The following is a 16,694-nucleotide window of genomic DNA, read 5'->3' on the forward strand; positions in this document are numbered from 1 at the left end:
GGGCCGGTGGGCGTGGCCGGGGCGGGGGGTGGGGGGGAGAACGGCAGCAGGGGAGGTGGGAGGAGGGGGGACGACAGAGGGGAAGGTAGAAGCTGAATGTGAAGAGTGAGACTGACAGGTCATGGGGAGCTCCGCCTCTTTGGTGAGGGTGAAGGCCGTGTCATGGAGGCCTTTGGCCACCAGGTGGTTCCTGATGAGCAGCAGCAGCTCCTTCTCTGGGAAGGTGATCCTGGACTGGGCCACCACACTGGCCCGCTGCAGCCACGCCAGAGACACGTCTGTACCAATCAGCAGCGGTTTCCCAGAAATCCTTTCGATCAGCTCGGCAGCAAACTTGCAGAACTTGACGTGTTCGCTGCGTTTGTCCTGCAGCACGGGTTCCTTCATCAGCTGCTGGATGTGTCCGCTGCTGAACAACGGCAGTTTGCTGATGATCTGTCGGACCGTGCTGGAGCGGGACAGACCCACCAGAGCCTTACAGGCCAGAGCTCGGATCTGGTCCGCATCAGTGATGGGCATCTTCACCGTCAGGAGGGACAGCAGGACCTGGGGGTGAGGACAGAGGGAGGGGGGGGACGTGAAGTGTGGTGTGGTTCAGTAGTGAGTTCATCAAAGAGCTGTTAGAGGTCAGAGGTCACTCTACCTTGATGCCATTGTTGGACTGCACAACATTCCACATCCTGGTGAGAACGATCTCACTGCCCTTGGTCTGCTGGGGCAGGCGGCGCCGCGGCGTTCCTGCAATAAACTTGCCGATGCTGGAGATGCGTTTGTCTGGAGCACAGACGCAGTTGATGACGACCTGCAGAGCCGACTTCTGGATCTCAGCATCGTTCACAAAGACTTCTCCCTCGGCCACAGCCAGGACTATACTCATCCCTGGGAGGAAACACAAGAAGCTAGGACCGTACTACAAAGACACTAGTACACTGAAATACTGCAGTATTTTTCTGTTCCTGATCCCGTATCAATCTCCTCCATCAGTTTATCACCAAACACCAGTCCAATATTCCTGTTCCAGAGTCTGAGACTAGGATCACACTGGGACTACAGCTACACTGGGGGTTGGGGGTGTGTGTGTGTGTGTGTTTGTGGGGGGGGGGGGTGACTAGAGTATCACAATTCATCACAATATATGGTGTGGTAGCCGCCGTATCGTGACACGTATCGTGTGGACAGATTTCTGCGGACTATGTCTTCAGCTGAGGACGCAGGACACTGACCGACTGTGGAGACGGTGGACCCTCCTTCGTCCAGCACGGCCACGGCCTCAGACAACAGCAGCTGGGTCTTGGGCACCACAGTGAGGATACTGAGGATGTCCAGGGCGTAACGGACCGTGTCACTCCTGCAGGGGGAGCCAATCAACATTCAAATTAGAGTCACGCCTTCATTGTTCTTTATCATCGTATGGTTTCTAGACTGTTGTTAATCTGCACGTCCTCTGACCTCTCTACACTCCCCCCCCCCCCCCCCCCCCCCCCCCCCCCCCCCCTGTCCCCTCTGCGTCTCTCCCTCTGAGTCTGGATCTGTTTTTGTACCTGCCGTAGTAGGTTCTCCAGTCACAGGCGATGGACGTCAGCTGGAGGAGGAGCTGGACGCAGGAGAGCTTGTAGAAGACCTCGGCTGGTTCCCAGTAGAGCCGCAGAGGTCCGTACTCTATCAGGAACTCCATCATCTCCACCACCTGCTCACGGGTGTAGCTGACCGCCTGGGAAACAAGATGGAGGCAGAGGGTCAGGGCAGGAAGACCGCCTCCTGCTGTGACTCCAGGACTCCTCCTCCTGACTCACCTTGTAGTAGGGTTGGGAGTGAATGGGAACGCCCCCTTCAGTGCGCTGCAGGGACTGCTTCACCTGCTCTACCTTGATGGCCAGGTGGGCTTCAAAGTACCTGCGCAGTGCCATGCAGGTGTGCTTGGCAGTCTGCCTGCTGGAGAAAATCTCATCATCACTCAGCAGCGCCCCCTGGTCTTCAGTGTTCAGGATCTCCAGTGTGCTAATCTGGAGGCGGGTTCAACGTTGGATTAATTAAAAAGGTCACAATCAGCTAATGTTATCAAACACGTGGCTCAGGGCCGGGGAATCGTACCAGGTTGACCAGGCGCCGCAGCCCGTCCTGGCGGTCGAACAGTTCCAGGATGGCACGGAAAGAAAAAGAGATGGAAAAAAACATGGTGGCGTGGCAGCAGCCGGACGCATGAGAGCACTCCAGCAGCCACAGGGTGTAGGCCACCACGTCGGACAGGACGGCATGAGGCAACATGCACACCTGCAGAAACAAGAAGGAGTGGTTCTGATCAGAGTCGGCCGTTCACGACCGACCCACGATTTAGTCGGTCTCAGTCGGTTTCCGTACCCTCTCCATGGCGTCCTGGTTATAGGCCAGGTAGTAAAGGCACAGCGACACCCCGGTGGCAGCCATCGACGGTCTGGGTATTTCCAGCAGCTTCTGAACACCTCCATGAGCTACAAACTCTGCCGCAAACTTTTTGTGCAACAGCAAAGACGCCAGGTACTAGGGCAGAAAGACAAAAGGTCAAGAGGTCGTCAAGAGGTCGACCTTTGGGTCTCTGTGAACTAAACAACGGCGTTTACCTTTAAAGCCTCAAAGGTGAGCTGCACGTCATTGGTCTGTTTCAGATCCATGTAGTGCATGAGAAGCTCACGAGCGCCCATCTGCATGAAGACGGCCAAGAGCTGCAAACAGAAGAGGGGGGAGGAGAGCAGGGGTGAGGACGGGGGTGAGGACAGGCAGGAGAACGGGATTGAGGACAGGGGTGAGGACAGGCAGGAGAACGGGGGTGAGGAACACTGAACCTTTCATCATCTTCACAGACGGACTAAGGAGAATGTTTTTATCAATCTGTTTTTTTTTCTTGCTTTAGAACTTTTTTCTTTTTTAAAATCATAAACGTTGGTCTAACATCTGACGTATGAACCAGGTTAAAGACAAGCAGAAAAAAAAAAAACTCCTGGTGTAAATGGATGTAACGACACGGTGTGAAAATCAATCGGACTACTGGTAGTAAACCAACCTCCTGGTACTCCCCCAGAGGAGTGAGGTACTGCAGGATGAGCCTCTGCTCGATCTCAGGAGTGACAGGGTAGAGGTGGTAGTTGTTACCGATCACCCAGGGACTCATCTCAGACCAGCTGCTGTTTGAAAGTTCGCTGAAGTTCCTCTCTGGTTCTGGCAAAGAGAAATGGAGTTTCTGTCTGGAGGTTCTGCCGTACTCCCTCTCCGTCTTCCTGTTCACGTAGCAGCCCCTCTCAGAAGAAGCCGCTGGCGTCAGTGAAGTGGGAGCAGACATGGGCTTCATCATGGTTTTGACAGCAGCGTTGGAGAACCTGCTGGTCCTGTGGGGGGAGCTCAGACGAAAGGAGAACTCGTTTTCAGGCTCCATGGTTGAAAAAGAGATTTTTCCCTCCGTCTCTGCTCCTGCAGCTTCACTCTGGGCTCCCTTTCTGTCTGACGTGAAGGGCTTTTCTTCAAATCCTCCGTCCACGGCCTCTTCGTCCAACGGTAACAGGGGCTCCGGGGGGGCCTTCCTGGGGCTGGGCCTTTTCATGTCCCTCCTGTTCTCACTGTCCTTGTCCTGAAGTTCACGTAACCGATGCAGCATCAACGGAACCTGTCGCAGTCAGATACAGAAACCAGGTCAGAGGAGGGGGGGGGGGGGGGGGGGGGCTGCACCTGGTACCAGCAGAACCTTAGACTTGAATGGTTTATAAACAGAACCTGTGACTGACCAACACTGAGTTCTCCTCCCTGTAGTTGGCAGCGTTGTCCTGGTTCTCCATGGCACTAGCCAACAGGCCGGTGGCGTAGATCCTGAGCGGCTGCTCGGCCTCCTGGGCCCATTTAAAGAGTCGCTCAACAATTCCCTCCTTTGACAAACACAACAGAAACAACAACAATCGTACGGGGAGACAACACCGACACAAACGTAAAACCACCAGTCGATCCGTGTACATCTGTGTACATCCGTGTACATCCGTGTACATCCATGTACATCCGTGTACATCTGTGTACATCTGTGTACATCCGTGTACATCCATGTACATCCGTGTACATCTGTGCTGTACAAATTTGCCATTTCCTAACAAGAGAAAACAAAGAAGAAGAAAAACCTTCTCTTGGAAGACCACTGCCGTCTCCAGACCGGGCATGATGTTCTGGAGCAGACGACACGCTGCTGCGTTGAGGGAGAACTCTCTGCTGGACATCACGTAACTGTTCACCAGCTGCAAAAGGAAAACCTTTGAAAACATCTGTATATGAAAGGAACCCGGTCCGGCTTCTGTCCCACTTCTTACTGTGTTCATGAAGTCATCGTTCTTGAAGAGGATCTTCAGCAGGTGCCCCAACACACACTCAGGATCTGCTCTGCCTGGTGGCCGAGAGGGGAAAATCAAACAGCTGCAGGACATTCAAACCTTCACCCTGATTTTACTGTGCGGCTTGAGTTCGTACCAGGGTGTCGGTCGTCAAAAGGGTCTGGGTCCACTTTGTGGTACTCCTCCGTCTCCTTCTCAACAAGTTCAGAAATTCTGAAATACACAGCACATGATGAACAAACGTCACAACACCAGCCGCGTTGACATTATTACCAACTTTTCTTGTTTTGTTTTTTTCTTTACTTTGTCAGGATGTTGACCAGGTCCTGAGTGCTGCCCTGCTGGTCCCTCTCCCACTGCTCCAACTGAGCCGTCAGCTCCGCCTTGGAGTCCACACTGGCAGAGTCTAGGGCCATGGTGTGTCCTGTCAGAATGACATACAGTCAGAATGACATACAGTCAGAATGACATACAAGTCAGAATGACCAGTCAGAATGACATACAGTCAGAATGACATACCATTAAAGTACATATATTTATGTATATTTGAGTTCATATTAAGAGGAATTAGGAAAGTGTTGTTGTTCGTATACGTTGTAGGGTCCAGGCCAAAGCCCTGAGTGCTAAATTCACTTAAACACAAAACCAGTTGGCAGATTAAGAGGGGGCGGGGGGGCAGGGGGGTGTATCTGCCCCACTGTGGGGAAATATGCAGCGCTTTGTCATTTGATATGATTGTTGTTCAATGACAGCAGCCGTGGAGGAAGTGTTTGAAATAACATCCAATGGTGTTATGAAGCATCGTGGGTAGGATGGGGCAGAAGTCCTGACTATATAAAAAGCAGAAAAAACAGGAAAATACTAGTTGAAAGTATAAAGAAGTTAGAAATACTCAAGGTCTCCGTTATTTTGCTGCTTGTTGACACAGTGTGTTTTTAACATGAAAAAGTATTTTTTATAAACCATATAAAACTACAAGTACAAATCAATATTAGTCAAAGATGAATAATACCTGTAGTTCACAACAGTCTAAATCCAAACAACAACCATAGACAAGGTGAACACTAACACTAGTCCACTGGTCCACTGGTCCACCGTCAATCACATCCGTTTGTTTAAAACCTCGTCCTTCAGTAACAACGTCCAACAACATCCAACAACATCCAACACCCAGCAGCACGTCCACTGTCATCACATTCTCCCTGCAGCCGGAGCCGAGTGTCGGCGGCGGCGGCGGCAGCAGCAGCAGCAAAATGAGGAAACTGTCAGGCTGCACGTTAGCACCGCTGTGGCTAAACAGAAAGCTACACTTTAGTTCACTGGTGACGTCTTTAAAGTGCTGCTTTCTGTGTCGCTGCTCCGTGTTCCGCTCCACTGTCCTCGTTGTTATACTGTGATATAAGCGGTTGGAAATACCACTCAGACCGGAACTGCCCACATCCACATGAGAACAGACAGTGTGTGTTAGCACGCAGCTACACAGACCAGACCGGCTAGCGCTGCTAACTTACCTCGTTGTTAGTTCGGCTCTTTCCCACCCGTACGAGGTTGGGCGAACCCGTCCGTATCAGCCCGGGCTCCGCTGGTACCACTGTCCCCGTATCGACCCCGGTATCACAGCCGAAGTGTCTCCAGCTTTGATGTAGCTTTGTGATTGCCGTTTATTTTCATTACTGCAAACACGTCGCATACGTCATTTTACGAGCGACCGTCGACTTTTACTGACGTAGAACGCCTGAGCAAAACATTGCCAGATACGTGAGAAAAGTCGCCTTTTCAGTAAAGATACACGGTCTGAAACCATTGTCAACAAAAAGTTTCCATAAAGATCGAACTAGAAAAAAATAAAATTTAAACTAATAATAACAATGAATTTATCTAGAAATAAATAGCCGTTATCACGTGGTCATTTTAAAGCTGCCAGAAAGCGCAGAAAAAGCAACTAAAACTTTCAAATTCATTTCAGTCATTTATGTTATGATTTGTATTTGTGTTTGTTTGATGTTTGGCTGTTGGGAAGATTCTGATTTTCCCTCCTGTTGATTTAAATCTACTTATACCTAGAAAATAATTTAAAAAGATATGTTATTACAGACAGACATTTTTGATATTTGCATTTTGATTTATTTTTCAATTGCAGATATTGTTAAATACATGATATTACTACTGTCCTGCAAATCGTAAAAATATTATCAAAAGTAACAGTCAAATCATTGCAAAGCAGATATAAATTTCTGAGTGATATCAAAATATAAGAATTACTTTAGGAACATTTGGAGTTAATTTTACAGAACAAGGAAAAACAAACAACACAGATAGTGCAACAAAACTGATAAATGCAGAACAGATAGAGTCACATGGTCCGTGGTCACATGGTCCGTGGTCACATGGTCCGTGGTCAGAATGGGATTTAAACCACTGTAAACTAAATCAGAAACTGTTTTTTTCCATAAGTGTAAAAGTGTGCAGTCTTCAACCCATCACCTTGGTGAGGATGGGGGGGGGCAGCTCAAGCTGAGCCCCTCGGGGGAGCCCCCTGGTGGCCGGTGGATTTGAACCTGCGACCTAATAATGTGACTTTATTGACATACTGTGTTGTTATGTCCTGGTGAGGACAATAACGATGATTAAAACAGACAGAACTTCATGTGTTAAATGTTTCTGTGAAAATACTATAAAAATACACGACATTCATCTTTGAAGTGTTAGTAGAATAAAAATCACTCAGTATAACTGACCGTCATTACAGACAAACTGAACCAAAATGAACTGTATGGAAATGTGACTGTACGGTTCTCAACACGTGGGTCCCTCTGACTGAACCATCCAATCACATCACAGAACAACAGCAGGTGGCAGGATAGTTATCTGCATGAACTTTGAACTCGTTTCCATAAACAAAGTATATGTGAGATTTTCCTTTCCACAGGTACGTCACCTTGGTGACAGGGATCAGCTCGATGGTCTGACGCTGCGGACAGAGACAGAGACAGAGAACAGAGAACAGAGAACAGAGACAGGGACAGAGAACAGAGCGTGTTAGAGAAACACAACAAACGCTGCTGAGAACAGAGACCAGAGTGTGTTAGAGAAACACAACAAACGCTGCTCTGACCAGAACCTCTGACGCCCGCGTACCTGTTGAAGAATGCGTGACGTCTGGGAGTACTTGGCCTGATGTTCACTGACCAGGCGCTGGGCAGCACCGACCACTGCAGGGTCTGGGAAACCAATCACTGGATACACCTGCACACAACATTTGACATCACAGAATGAGGTTCTCAACAGGAGGGCTGCAGCCTGTAGGCAGTCCACAGCGGTCTAATAAGTACTATACTGAATACTAAAATATTCCGATCAGCTGTGCAGCGGGCTGCAGTACACCCCAGCAGGCAGCAGGACGTTACCATGTATTGGGTGTCTCTGAACAGCTCCTTCCCAGACACAGAGCTGAGGTTGTTGGCCTGCAGTCCACTCCGCTGCTCGACAACGTAGTTGTCAGTGTTGTCGGTCCTGAGAGGAAAAAGACTCAAGGGTTGAAATTTGACTTGAACGTTTATTCGCCGAAGGTCAGTGAACGTGACACGACACCGCACTAACCATTTGACGGTGAGGCGGATGTAGACCAACAGCTGTTGTTTCCCTTGACACACTTCACATGTTCTGGAACCCTGTCCCTGACAGTGGCTGCAGCTGAAACCCAACAGAACAAATACAGTTCAGGTTCAGCGTCCTCACACACGGACCCAGTCCTGCTGCGCTCAGTTACTCACTTCTCCCTCCCTCGGCCGCTGCAGTGGTTACAGCGGTCGTCTCCGTGGCGATACCCAGATCCGTTGCACACCCAACAGACTTTCTGCAGCCGACACGGAATCAGTCAGTCCACTGTTAAGATGTCAGTGTGATCAGTTGGACCTGTGGTCATGACTTACGTTACCAGCACCAGCACAGTCTTTGCAGGGCTTCCGCCCCATCCCCACGCAGGCGTGGCAGTTCTGGGGGCAGAATGTGGGTGAAATTTAGAAAGAAAAGAAGAAGAAATCGATGTTTTTAGTCAGACAGGTTTAAACAGAGGCTCACCTTCACTGAGGAGGTGTACGGCACCTTCACAATGTCTTTGTCATCCACGAAAAAAGTGGGCGTTTTAGTGGGAATATCCCAGGGCCCTGGGGGGGGCTGAGAGTAGGCATCCACTGGCTGACCTGGGTCACATGACACAACAGAGAGAAGCACTGACTGTGGAACTGTTGAAGGGACTGAGCACTGATCAGGTCAAACCTCACAGCAACTTTTTTGTCACAGATTCTCAAATAAAGATCATGTTCTAAAGATCACTGATGGACGGATGATGGACGGATGATGGACGGATGATGGTCAACAATGATGTTCCTGTTGTTGGGACTTTGGCCCTGACTAATACATGGAGGTGAATCCTGAAGCCTGGTCGTCTCACCTTTGTACGGCTCGTGGTTCCACTCGGTGGATCTGGTTTCATTGAAGGTTTCCAGACGGTACTAGAGAGAAACATTGAACACACGACTGTCACAGGAGGACCTGACCTCTGACCCAGAGCTCACCGCTCACTCTGTGAGACCTCACCCTGTATGTGTTGAAGGCCTCCATGTTGGTGATGACTCCGTCCTTGGCCGGTGCTTTACTGTAGCAGCACTTGCTGGACGCAAACAGGACAAAGGCCTCCCGCGCAGTGTCTTCACTGATGGACGGAATGCTGCCAGTGGTCAGAGAAGAGCACACAGTAGGTCATGAGGTCAGACCTGGTTACATGGGTCATGGTGTTCAACAGGACATAAACCAGGCCGTACGTCCAGTGTGGCTGCTCAGGTCCAGGCTCAGGCACGGGGAGTGGGTGGGCAGGCATGGGGGGGGGGAGGAATCCACCTGGAGCAGAGATTAGACGGGTGTGAAACGACAGGTTGTCTCGGTGACTGAGTCCAGAACAACAACAACAACAACAGTAGAACTAGGAAGTTACACCAGGGGCCCAAGACTGTGAAGGGGACTAAGATCTGGGTTCAGATCCCAACACACTGGGATGTGACTCCTCCCCCCCCCCTTCCTTCCTCCCTCAGAGGAGATCAATGATGATGTGCAGTGTTTGTTTAGAAATGTTCATTTGTTTTATTATTGAAGAGAATGATTTCAGTTGGTGATAAATATATCTCTCTGTCTGAATTTGTCTGGAGCCCATTTTGTTAAAATCGTGATCAAATCTTATTGTACGGTGAGTGTCTGGTTTCACCGCTGCTGAAGGAGCTTCAAACCAGGAAGGATTTCACTACAAACCTGAGAAACGGACGTTTAACTGACAGATGGACAAACACGTCGTTGTGAAACGTCCGATCGTCGAGACTTTAACCTGACAACGGACTGGTTAGAGAGATCAGCCTGTCAGGAAACACTCACTGTAACAAGCTGTTTCCTGTTTCCTATTTGAGGGGGGGGGGTTTGACTCCCCCAGACTGCAGCCCACAGGGTCAGTCTGTTGACTGACCCTGTGGGCGTCTAAAGACTGCAGGAAGAGTCCCCAACAGACGTCTAAAGACTGCAGGAAGAGTCCCCAGTGTTGGGAGGTGAAGAAGTACAACCTCCTTCTCTGTGGTTAAAGACGTGATGTTCAACTCCTGGTTGGTGCTACCTGTCGATGTGCTGTCAGTTCAGTTCAGACACTGACTGTTCAGGAGATCAGAGTCTCAGCCCAGTGTTTACTCAGTGTGTTTGTCAGTGAGGCAGCAACAGTGTCAGTACTGAAGTACTGAAGTACGCAGTAACAGTACTTCACCTCCTCCTGCGATGGTGCCTTCATACCCCGGCATGCTGTCAAACATGCTGGCCGGAGGAGCACTGGGGCCTTCTGCGGTGGGCGGAGCAAACATGGCTGAAAGACAACCAGAAGAACCAGTTGAGTCAAACCCAGAAACACCTTCAAATGTTACAGTTCAAAAACTAACCACAAAATGGACTGAAAAAACAAAACAAAAAAAAAACAATTAAATCACCGCGCAAATCAAAGGATTTCTACTGAATCCCTGTAACCAAGTGGTAACACGTTGGTCCTGTACTCTCCACACCCGAGTACCAGTGCTGGTACCAGTACTTACCCTGGCCGGGGTGAACAGTGTCCATGCTGAGAGAATCTGAACCAGACTTAACGACCAGCGGATAAAGCTCTTACTAATCGACCAAAACTCCGGACTTTGGTCGTTAATGTAGATCCTGCCGCTGTCTCGAAGTCAACAACCTCACGTTACCTGCACGTACGGAGTGACGTCACTTTGTGGTATGCGCGTTCACTGTACAGCGGACCGCGGGCACTAAATATAACATCGAATTGGATTTTTATCGTTTAAAGGAGAAAAGACAAGATTTAACAACATGTGCAATTGTTACTTACCGGGCGTTCCCTCAGCAGTCGGGACAAAGCCCGGGTTGACAACCCCGTAGTTTCTGTTCTGGTGGCTGAAAGTAACGGGAAACGAAAGTTAAGAGCGGGTGTTTGAAAACGACTTTTAAAACCGCCATTTAACCAGAAACTGATTCAACTCACTTCATGATGGGCTGACGTTCCATTCACCTACAACAGGACACTACACGACAAAGGTGAAAAAGAGTTTAAAATCTAGAAAATGCGCAGTGATCTACACACAGGTATCAAGCCGCCCACAAATACAACAATCATGTGACAACGAATGATGACTGACATTTCATCACACTCCGTAGCTCCTGTAAGTCAGCTGACCTGAAGAATCGAGGCCAAAAGTTGTCTCCAGTTTTCAGCTCTGTCCTCTTTGCTGTTCCAGTCCACTGCCCATCACCAAAACCCCCGATACGAATGTACAGGAAGTGCGCAGAAATATTCTCTGGGGTGAAAAAACAAAAACTACGGTCGTACAGATGTGCCCCGTGTTTTCAACGCAATAAAACTATTGTATTAATAAATAACTACTTCTATAACATACATATTGATTTATTATGTTTAGTGTGTGGGGGGGGGGAACTATTTTAGACACTTTGCACTCGTCCCAATTCTCAGCTGGTTAGAATACGAAGAAGAACTACTCCTCCCGAAAGGCTTTGCAAAGGACCCGGAAGTCCTTTTCTTTCCTTCCGGCATCGTTGAGGTCCTTTTTGGATTTTCATCGGTCGGTGAGTTGACCTAATCTATTACAATCTTCACTATTTGAAGCTTTCTCTGGCTATTTTGTTGTGGTTGATCTTTACCAGACACATTATTTACACATGTGAGGTGATATTGAGCACATAGTCTGTCTGTAAACATCTGTATAAAGTCTCAGTACAGCGAGGCACTGTGGCTAAAGCAGTTGCTAGGTCCAGACCGACTAAGTTGGCGTTTGTATTCAGTAAACGTTGTGTATCGGGGCAATTTCACAATCTTAAGAAGAAGAAAGCAACAGTCAATTTAGACGTTTGTCGTTTAAAATGAAAGTCTTCAGTTTAAAACAAAATCTGGGCTGCTGAGCTTCGTGGCTAACTGGCTAATAAGAGGGTAAAGGATAGCCGACAGCTAGGTGATGCAGGTTCTCATGTTTGTTGTAAGACTCCACGTTCACGTGTGTCGATCCACGGGTGTTTGCAGTAAAGACGCGTCTATCTGCATTAAATCGGTTACTATGGTTTAAGTGAAGGGAATTACACTTGTCTGTTCACTTGTGACACTTTTTTTAATCAAATGAATTGCCTTGAAGCAAACAATCACCCTGTCATAGCACAGCTCAGTAAAGGCTATCATTAACGTAAAGTAAATTGTCTTTCTGTTGTAACTCAGTAACCATGGCAGCCATCAGGCCTCTTACAAAACCCAAGATTGTAAAGAAGCGAACCAAGAAGTTCATTCGCCATCAATCGGACCGATATGTGAAAATCGCGGTAAGTTGTGGAAAACTTTTGTTATTGTTAATGAGTGCAGTTAATTGTGACTTTAATTGTTTCTGGTTTGTTCCACAGAAAAACTGGCGTAAACCAAGAGGTATTGACAACAGGGTGCGCAGGAGGTTCAAGGGTCAGATGTTGATGCCTAACATTGGTTATGGTAGCAACAAGAAGACCAAGTACATGCTGCCAACTGGCTTCAAGAAGTTCCTGGTTCACAATGTGAAGGAACTTGAGGTGCTGATGATGAGCAACAAGTGAGTTCTTTATTTAAACATTTCTTCCTGCAGACTCGTGAATAAAATGAACGTTCGTTCTTCAGTCAGGACACATGGTGGAGACTTGTGGCCCCCACAGGAAATAAGGATTATTTCTATAGGAAAGTCAACAACCACAGTGAGCTCAGCACTTCAAAATGATTCCAGTTGGGTTAGGGTTTGTAGTGATTTTAGAAAATACTGTTAAAATGTTTGAAATGGTTTCAGTTTTAAGTTGATCCAAAGATTAAGAATCTGATGATATCACGGAGTAGATGAGCGTTGTTCTTAAAGAGACGGTTCTATGATGAACAGATGAATGGTGGCCTGGCCAATCAGTGGTTAGGGTTATTTTAATTGGTCCTAAATCTAATCTACTTTATGTTTAAAAGTAATTTAGTAGTTTAACAAAACCAACAAAGTAATAACGCAGGTCAATTAATTAAGAAAGGATTTTTTTTTTTTCTCACTCACCTAGAGACGTGACAGGGTTAACGAGGACGGGTTCCACATCATCTGTAGAACCCCATATAGAACATGAAACTGGCCCTGATAGGAATGTTTGTAAACATTGACCTTGCAGTTCCCGTCCTAGCCTGCTGGTGGTGCAATACTCTGATAGCCCTGTTCTTTTCATTCATTCATTTCACTAGATCAGTGTTTTTATTCACAAAAAGAAAAACGTGTGTTAACTGAACTAATCATGCTGAGAGTAGTTGGAGTTGGATCTGAATCTTCCATGGTTCTGTTGATCTAAACTAAACATCAGATTTAATTAAGTACCATGTGAACGTTCTCAAACCAACGTCAAGACATTTGTCAGTGACTATCGAACCCTCCTTTCTGCCCCCTGTAGGACTCACTGTGAAGTTTAAGTTTAGTTTAGCCCTGTTCTTTTCATTCATTCATTTTAGGCTAGGCGGTGGTGGCCTAGTGGTAAAGGAAGCGGACTTCGGTCCGGAAGGCCCCAGGTTCGAATCCACCAACTGCCAGGTTGCCACTGAGATGCACTGAGCATGGCATCGTCCTCAAGCACTGCTCCCCGGGCGCCGACCATGGCTGCCCACTGTTCACTTGGTGATGGGTTAAATGCAGAGGTTAAATTTCGTTGTGCATGGTGTGCTGTGCTGTACTGTGTCACAATGACAAATAAAGATAAGTTTAGTTAAGTTTAAGTTTAGTTTAGCCCTGTTCTTTTCATTCATTCATTTCACTAGATCAGTGTTTTTATTCACAAAAAGAAAAACGTGTGTTAACTGAACTAATCATGCTGAGAGTAGTTGGAGTTGGATCTGAATCTTCCATGGTTCTGTTGATCTAAACTAAACATCAGATTTAATTAAGTACCATGTGAACGTTCTCAAACCAACGTCAAGACATTTGTCAGTGACTATCGAACCCTCCTTTCTGCCCCCTGTAGGACTCACTGTGCTGAAATCGCCCACAACGTCTCCTCCAAGAACAGGAAGCTGATTGTTGAGAGGGCAGCTCAGCTGGCCATCAAGGTCACCAACCCCAACGCCAGGCTCAGGAGCGAGGAGAACGAATAAACTTTTTGTTCTAAATAAATGTTTTAAAATGGAACCAGTTCATCTGAGTCTTTTCTACAGCAGCGTCTGAAACAGTTGAAATGAGACTTCACTGCCTACCGTGGTGGTTTTAACTGTGCAAGTCTGGCCGGTAAAATGGTACAGTATTTTGTTAAATATTGCTCATGTTGGTCCCCTCCCTGGCCGGCAGGTGGTGCTAACTCATTCGAAAGTGATACTAATGTTTTTCACAGGAAAGAAAGAAAAAGTCTTTGTTAACGTAGTATTTATATCACAGAAGGTTGTTTTTGAGTGAGTCAATGATGAAACTCTACAAAGAAACTAATTTGACAGTATGAAGAATGACTTTATATAAAGAAAACAGAAAAAACAAACTGAAGAGACGTGATCGAGGTGTATAATACATCACAACTAAACAGTTGTACAGATGAAAGACGCAAAAAAAAAACAAATTAAATCATAAGGACTGGTAAATACATACTAATGAAGTAAAGGAGGTTTAGGTTTAAATGAAGGTCCTTGAAGGATTATTGATTAGTTTCAGAGTTCATTTTTAAGAGGGGATGTGGTGTACCATTTTATCCTTGATGATTAGCACTATTTAAATGTTTTAAAAGGACCAAAAGTCTATGTTTGTGGACTGTTTAACAAATATATCAGTTTTCTACCACAAACTTGAACTTGTTTTCATAAATTTACTGAAGGTGTAAATGTAGGTGTTCATAGTTTTAACGTGAACATGTTTACACGTTGGAGGAATCGGGAATTCTATCTATTTGTTCGAATACTTTGATAGAAGAGAATGATTTGGACAAACAGCCCAGAGAATTGTGTCTAAAGACCTGGACAGGTGTCGCTGTCCGAGAGACGAGGGACGGTTTAGAAAGAAGACCAGTAGCTTATTGTCATTAATTAATTTGTTAAAATGTTCAAAAAATTATATACTCACAATAAACCGCCGTACGTGGTTCGTCACGTTAGTCTGAAAAGTACGGAGCCCCTGACGGGACACGGGCCAGATTACCGTTACCATTCTGCACCAAAAACGTTTTTATATATTTCCCCCACTCTTCTGTCACTTTAGGGGCTCCGTAGAAAAGGTATTACCCTTAGTTTGTGTGCTGGATACGTCCGGATTCGATTAAAAAGTAGTAATACTTTTTGTCCTTTAGGTGGCAGTAGTTGCACGTGTGGAAAGTGCTACCAATGACCTGCATGTTGGTTCAACTTCTATAAATAAAGCTCTTACGGGGCACTTCCGTGCTCCACATAAGCACAGGAACAAAGCATTGTGGGAAATGAGTTGTTTTTGCGGCGAGCGCTGCGCTGTGTCTTCTCTCTAATACTACAACGTCCACAAAGCACAGTAACTCTGCTGTGACGACATCAGCGGGTCACGTACGAACGTTTTACTGCGACCAAACGTCCGTTCAGCTGTTTCAAACAGACCGGTGTCTGGACCGGAAGAGGATCGGTTTAAAAAATAAAAACATTTAGATTGTAAAAATAAAAACCTGCTAAAGAATCTCTTTTATTACAGAAACCATTTTATGTGAATCAAACCGCTTAGAATAAAAATGATGACATGATCGATAATATTATATACATTATAACAGAGTACACGGCACTGTTAGCATACATATGTTAGCACTGTTAGCATACATAGATGTTAGCACTGCTAGCATACATATATGTTTCTGTCTGTGTGAGTGTAGTGTGACGTTGTTCAAATTCTGTCCAAATAATCTCTCCAGTTTGTCTTCATCGTTTCGAAGTCTTCTGTCTGGATCGTTCGTTACATCAGCTCGACACTCGACTGAGATATAATGATATAATAATCAACAAAGAGAAGCCTGAGAACCTTGTCTGAACATGTCTGAGTGATTATGATCAAACATGAACACACCCGTTTGAGGATCCGTTGACACGGCCTCATATCCCAGCCCTTATTTTGAAGGTATGCAGCAGATGACGTACTTCCGGTTGCTGCTCCTCTCAGCTCCAGGTTTTCCAGCTGCGGCTGCGACCATACGACAACAAGCAGAGGGAGAGGAGGAAGCCCAGGAGCCCTGCGATGGAGCGCTAAGGCGAAATAAAGGCGAGCTCCCCCGCCGGAAGAGAACGAATCCCCGCACCTTGATGACTAAGAACACCGGGCCGGTACAGAGAAAAGCAGGCGGGGGAATTATGCAGTTCAAATACCGACGAAATTGAGCGCAGCGCTTCTTCTTCAAGGTTACGCCGCTTGAAGACACCCCACCTCCTCGTCTCCACCAGTCGCTAAACCGAGAGGATGTCCGTGGAAGAGCAGGGATATCCCGACGCCGCGCTGCTGCTCGAGGCCGGGCCGGAGTGGATGCGGGCCGAAATCGAGCGTCTGGCCCGGGAGCTCAGTGAAACCACCAGCGAAAAAATCCAGGCGGCGGAATATGGTCTGGTGGTGTTGGAGGAGAAGCAGCAGCTGAAGCAGCAGTACGACGACCTGGAGGTGGAGTACGAGGCTGTGAGGCAGGAGCTGGACCTCCTGAAGCAGGTGAGGAGGCACCGACGCTGTCACGGAGAAACGTTTCATTTCATCCAAGGTCAATAGAAAAGGATGCTGTGTCTAGAGGATGATTCTCACCCACACATCCCCCCTT

At 47.1% G+C, this 16,694-nt stretch overlaps 4 protein-coding genes across 15 annotated transcripts in view; 2 read left to right on the forward strand and 2 right to left on the reverse strand.

Annotated features, from left to right (window-relative positions):
* dcaf1 (ddb1 and cul4 associated factor 1) overlaps positions 1–6,070 on the reverse strand; it is a 14,047-nt gene extending 7,977 nt beyond the window's left edge. Inside the window, 15 exon segments of the mRNA XM_025059343.1 lie at positions 57–546; positions 644–879; positions 1,224–1,348; positions 1,542–1,711; positions 1,794–2,003; positions 2,092–2,271; positions 2,359–2,517; positions 2,598–2,699; positions 3,038–3,634; positions 3,753–3,890; positions 4,134–4,247; positions 4,320–4,393; positions 4,477–4,553; positions 4,644–4,764; positions 5,852–6,070. Of these exon segments, the coding sequence (XP_024915111.1) occupies positions 57–546; positions 644–879; positions 1,224–1,348; positions 1,542–1,711; positions 1,794–2,003; positions 2,092–2,271; positions 2,359–2,517; positions 2,598–2,699; positions 3,038–3,634; positions 3,753–3,890; positions 4,134–4,247; positions 4,320–4,393; positions 4,477–4,553; positions 4,644–4,756 (2,785 nt within the window). The 5' untranslated portion in view covers positions 4,757–4,764; positions 5,852–6,070.
* A 371-nt stretch (positions 6,071–6,441) lies between these two features.
* ssuh2rs1 (ssu-2 homolog, related sequence 1) lies at positions 6,442–11,235 on the reverse strand. Of its 11 annotated transcripts, none has more exons than XM_017036221.2 (15): positions 11,098–11,235; positions 10,906–10,945; positions 10,753–10,817; positions 10,460–10,609; positions 10,141–10,236; positions 9,164–9,239; positions 8,940–9,069; positions 8,794–8,854; positions 8,421–8,542; positions 8,273–8,335; positions 8,114–8,196; positions 7,941–8,033; positions 7,748–7,853; positions 7,479–7,586; positions 7,171–7,311 (listed from the first exon to the last, which is right to left on the reverse strand). In XM_017036221.2, the coding sequence occupies exons 4-15, from the start codon at positions 10,482–10,484 to the stop codon at positions 7,171–7,173; spliced, it is 1,104 nt and encodes a 367-aa protein (XP_016891710.1). In that variant the 5' UTR covers positions 10,485–10,609; positions 10,753–10,817; positions 10,906–10,945; positions 11,098–11,235. The 11 variants fall into 11 exon arrangements, with proteins under 11 accessions (XP_008317594.1, XP_016891710.1, XP_024915103.1 ...); XM_025059335.1 differs by having other exon boundaries at positions 10,460–10,672; XM_025059339.1 differs by having other exon boundaries at positions 10,906–10,932; positions 11,098–11,233.
* A 136-nt stretch (positions 11,236–11,371) lies between these two features.
* Positions 11,372–14,089, forward strand: rpl32 (ribosomal protein L32). 2 transcript variants are annotated; one of them, XM_008319371.3, is made up of 4 exons: positions 11,372–11,504; positions 12,145–12,245; positions 12,324–12,505; positions 13,926–14,089. In XM_008319371.3, the coding sequence occupies exons 2-4, from the start codon at positions 12,150–12,152 to the stop codon at positions 14,053–14,055; spliced, it is 408 nt and encodes a 135-aa protein (XP_008317593.1). In that variant the 5' UTR covers positions 11,372–11,504; positions 12,145–12,149; the 3' UTR covers positions 14,056–14,089. The 2 variants fall into 2 exon arrangements, with proteins under 2 accessions (XP_008317593.1, XP_024915110.1); XM_025059342.1 differs by having other exon boundaries at positions 11,479–11,500; positions 13,926–14,078.
* A 1,511-nt stretch (positions 14,090–15,600) lies between these two features.
* The window catches only part of LOC103385473 (BICD cargo adaptor 2), a 12,940-nt gene continuing 11,846 nt past the window's right edge, over positions 15,601–16,694 (forward strand). Inside the window, exon 1 of the mRNA XM_008319378.3 lies at positions 15,601–16,588. Within this exon, the coding sequence (XP_008317600.1) occupies positions 16,349–16,588 (240 nt within the window). The 5' untranslated portion in view covers positions 15,601–16,348. The remainder of the gene's footprint in view (positions 16,589–16,694) is intronic.

The sequence above is a fragment of the Cynoglossus semilaevis genome, chromosome 10 (genome assembly GCF_000523025.1).
Source record: "Cynoglossus semilaevis isolate Cse_v1.0 chromosome 10, Cse_v1.0, whole genome shotgun sequence".
In the NCBI taxonomy this organism is placed as follows: Eukaryota; Metazoa; Chordata; class Actinopteri; order Pleuronectiformes; family Cynoglossidae; genus Cynoglossus; species Cynoglossus semilaevis.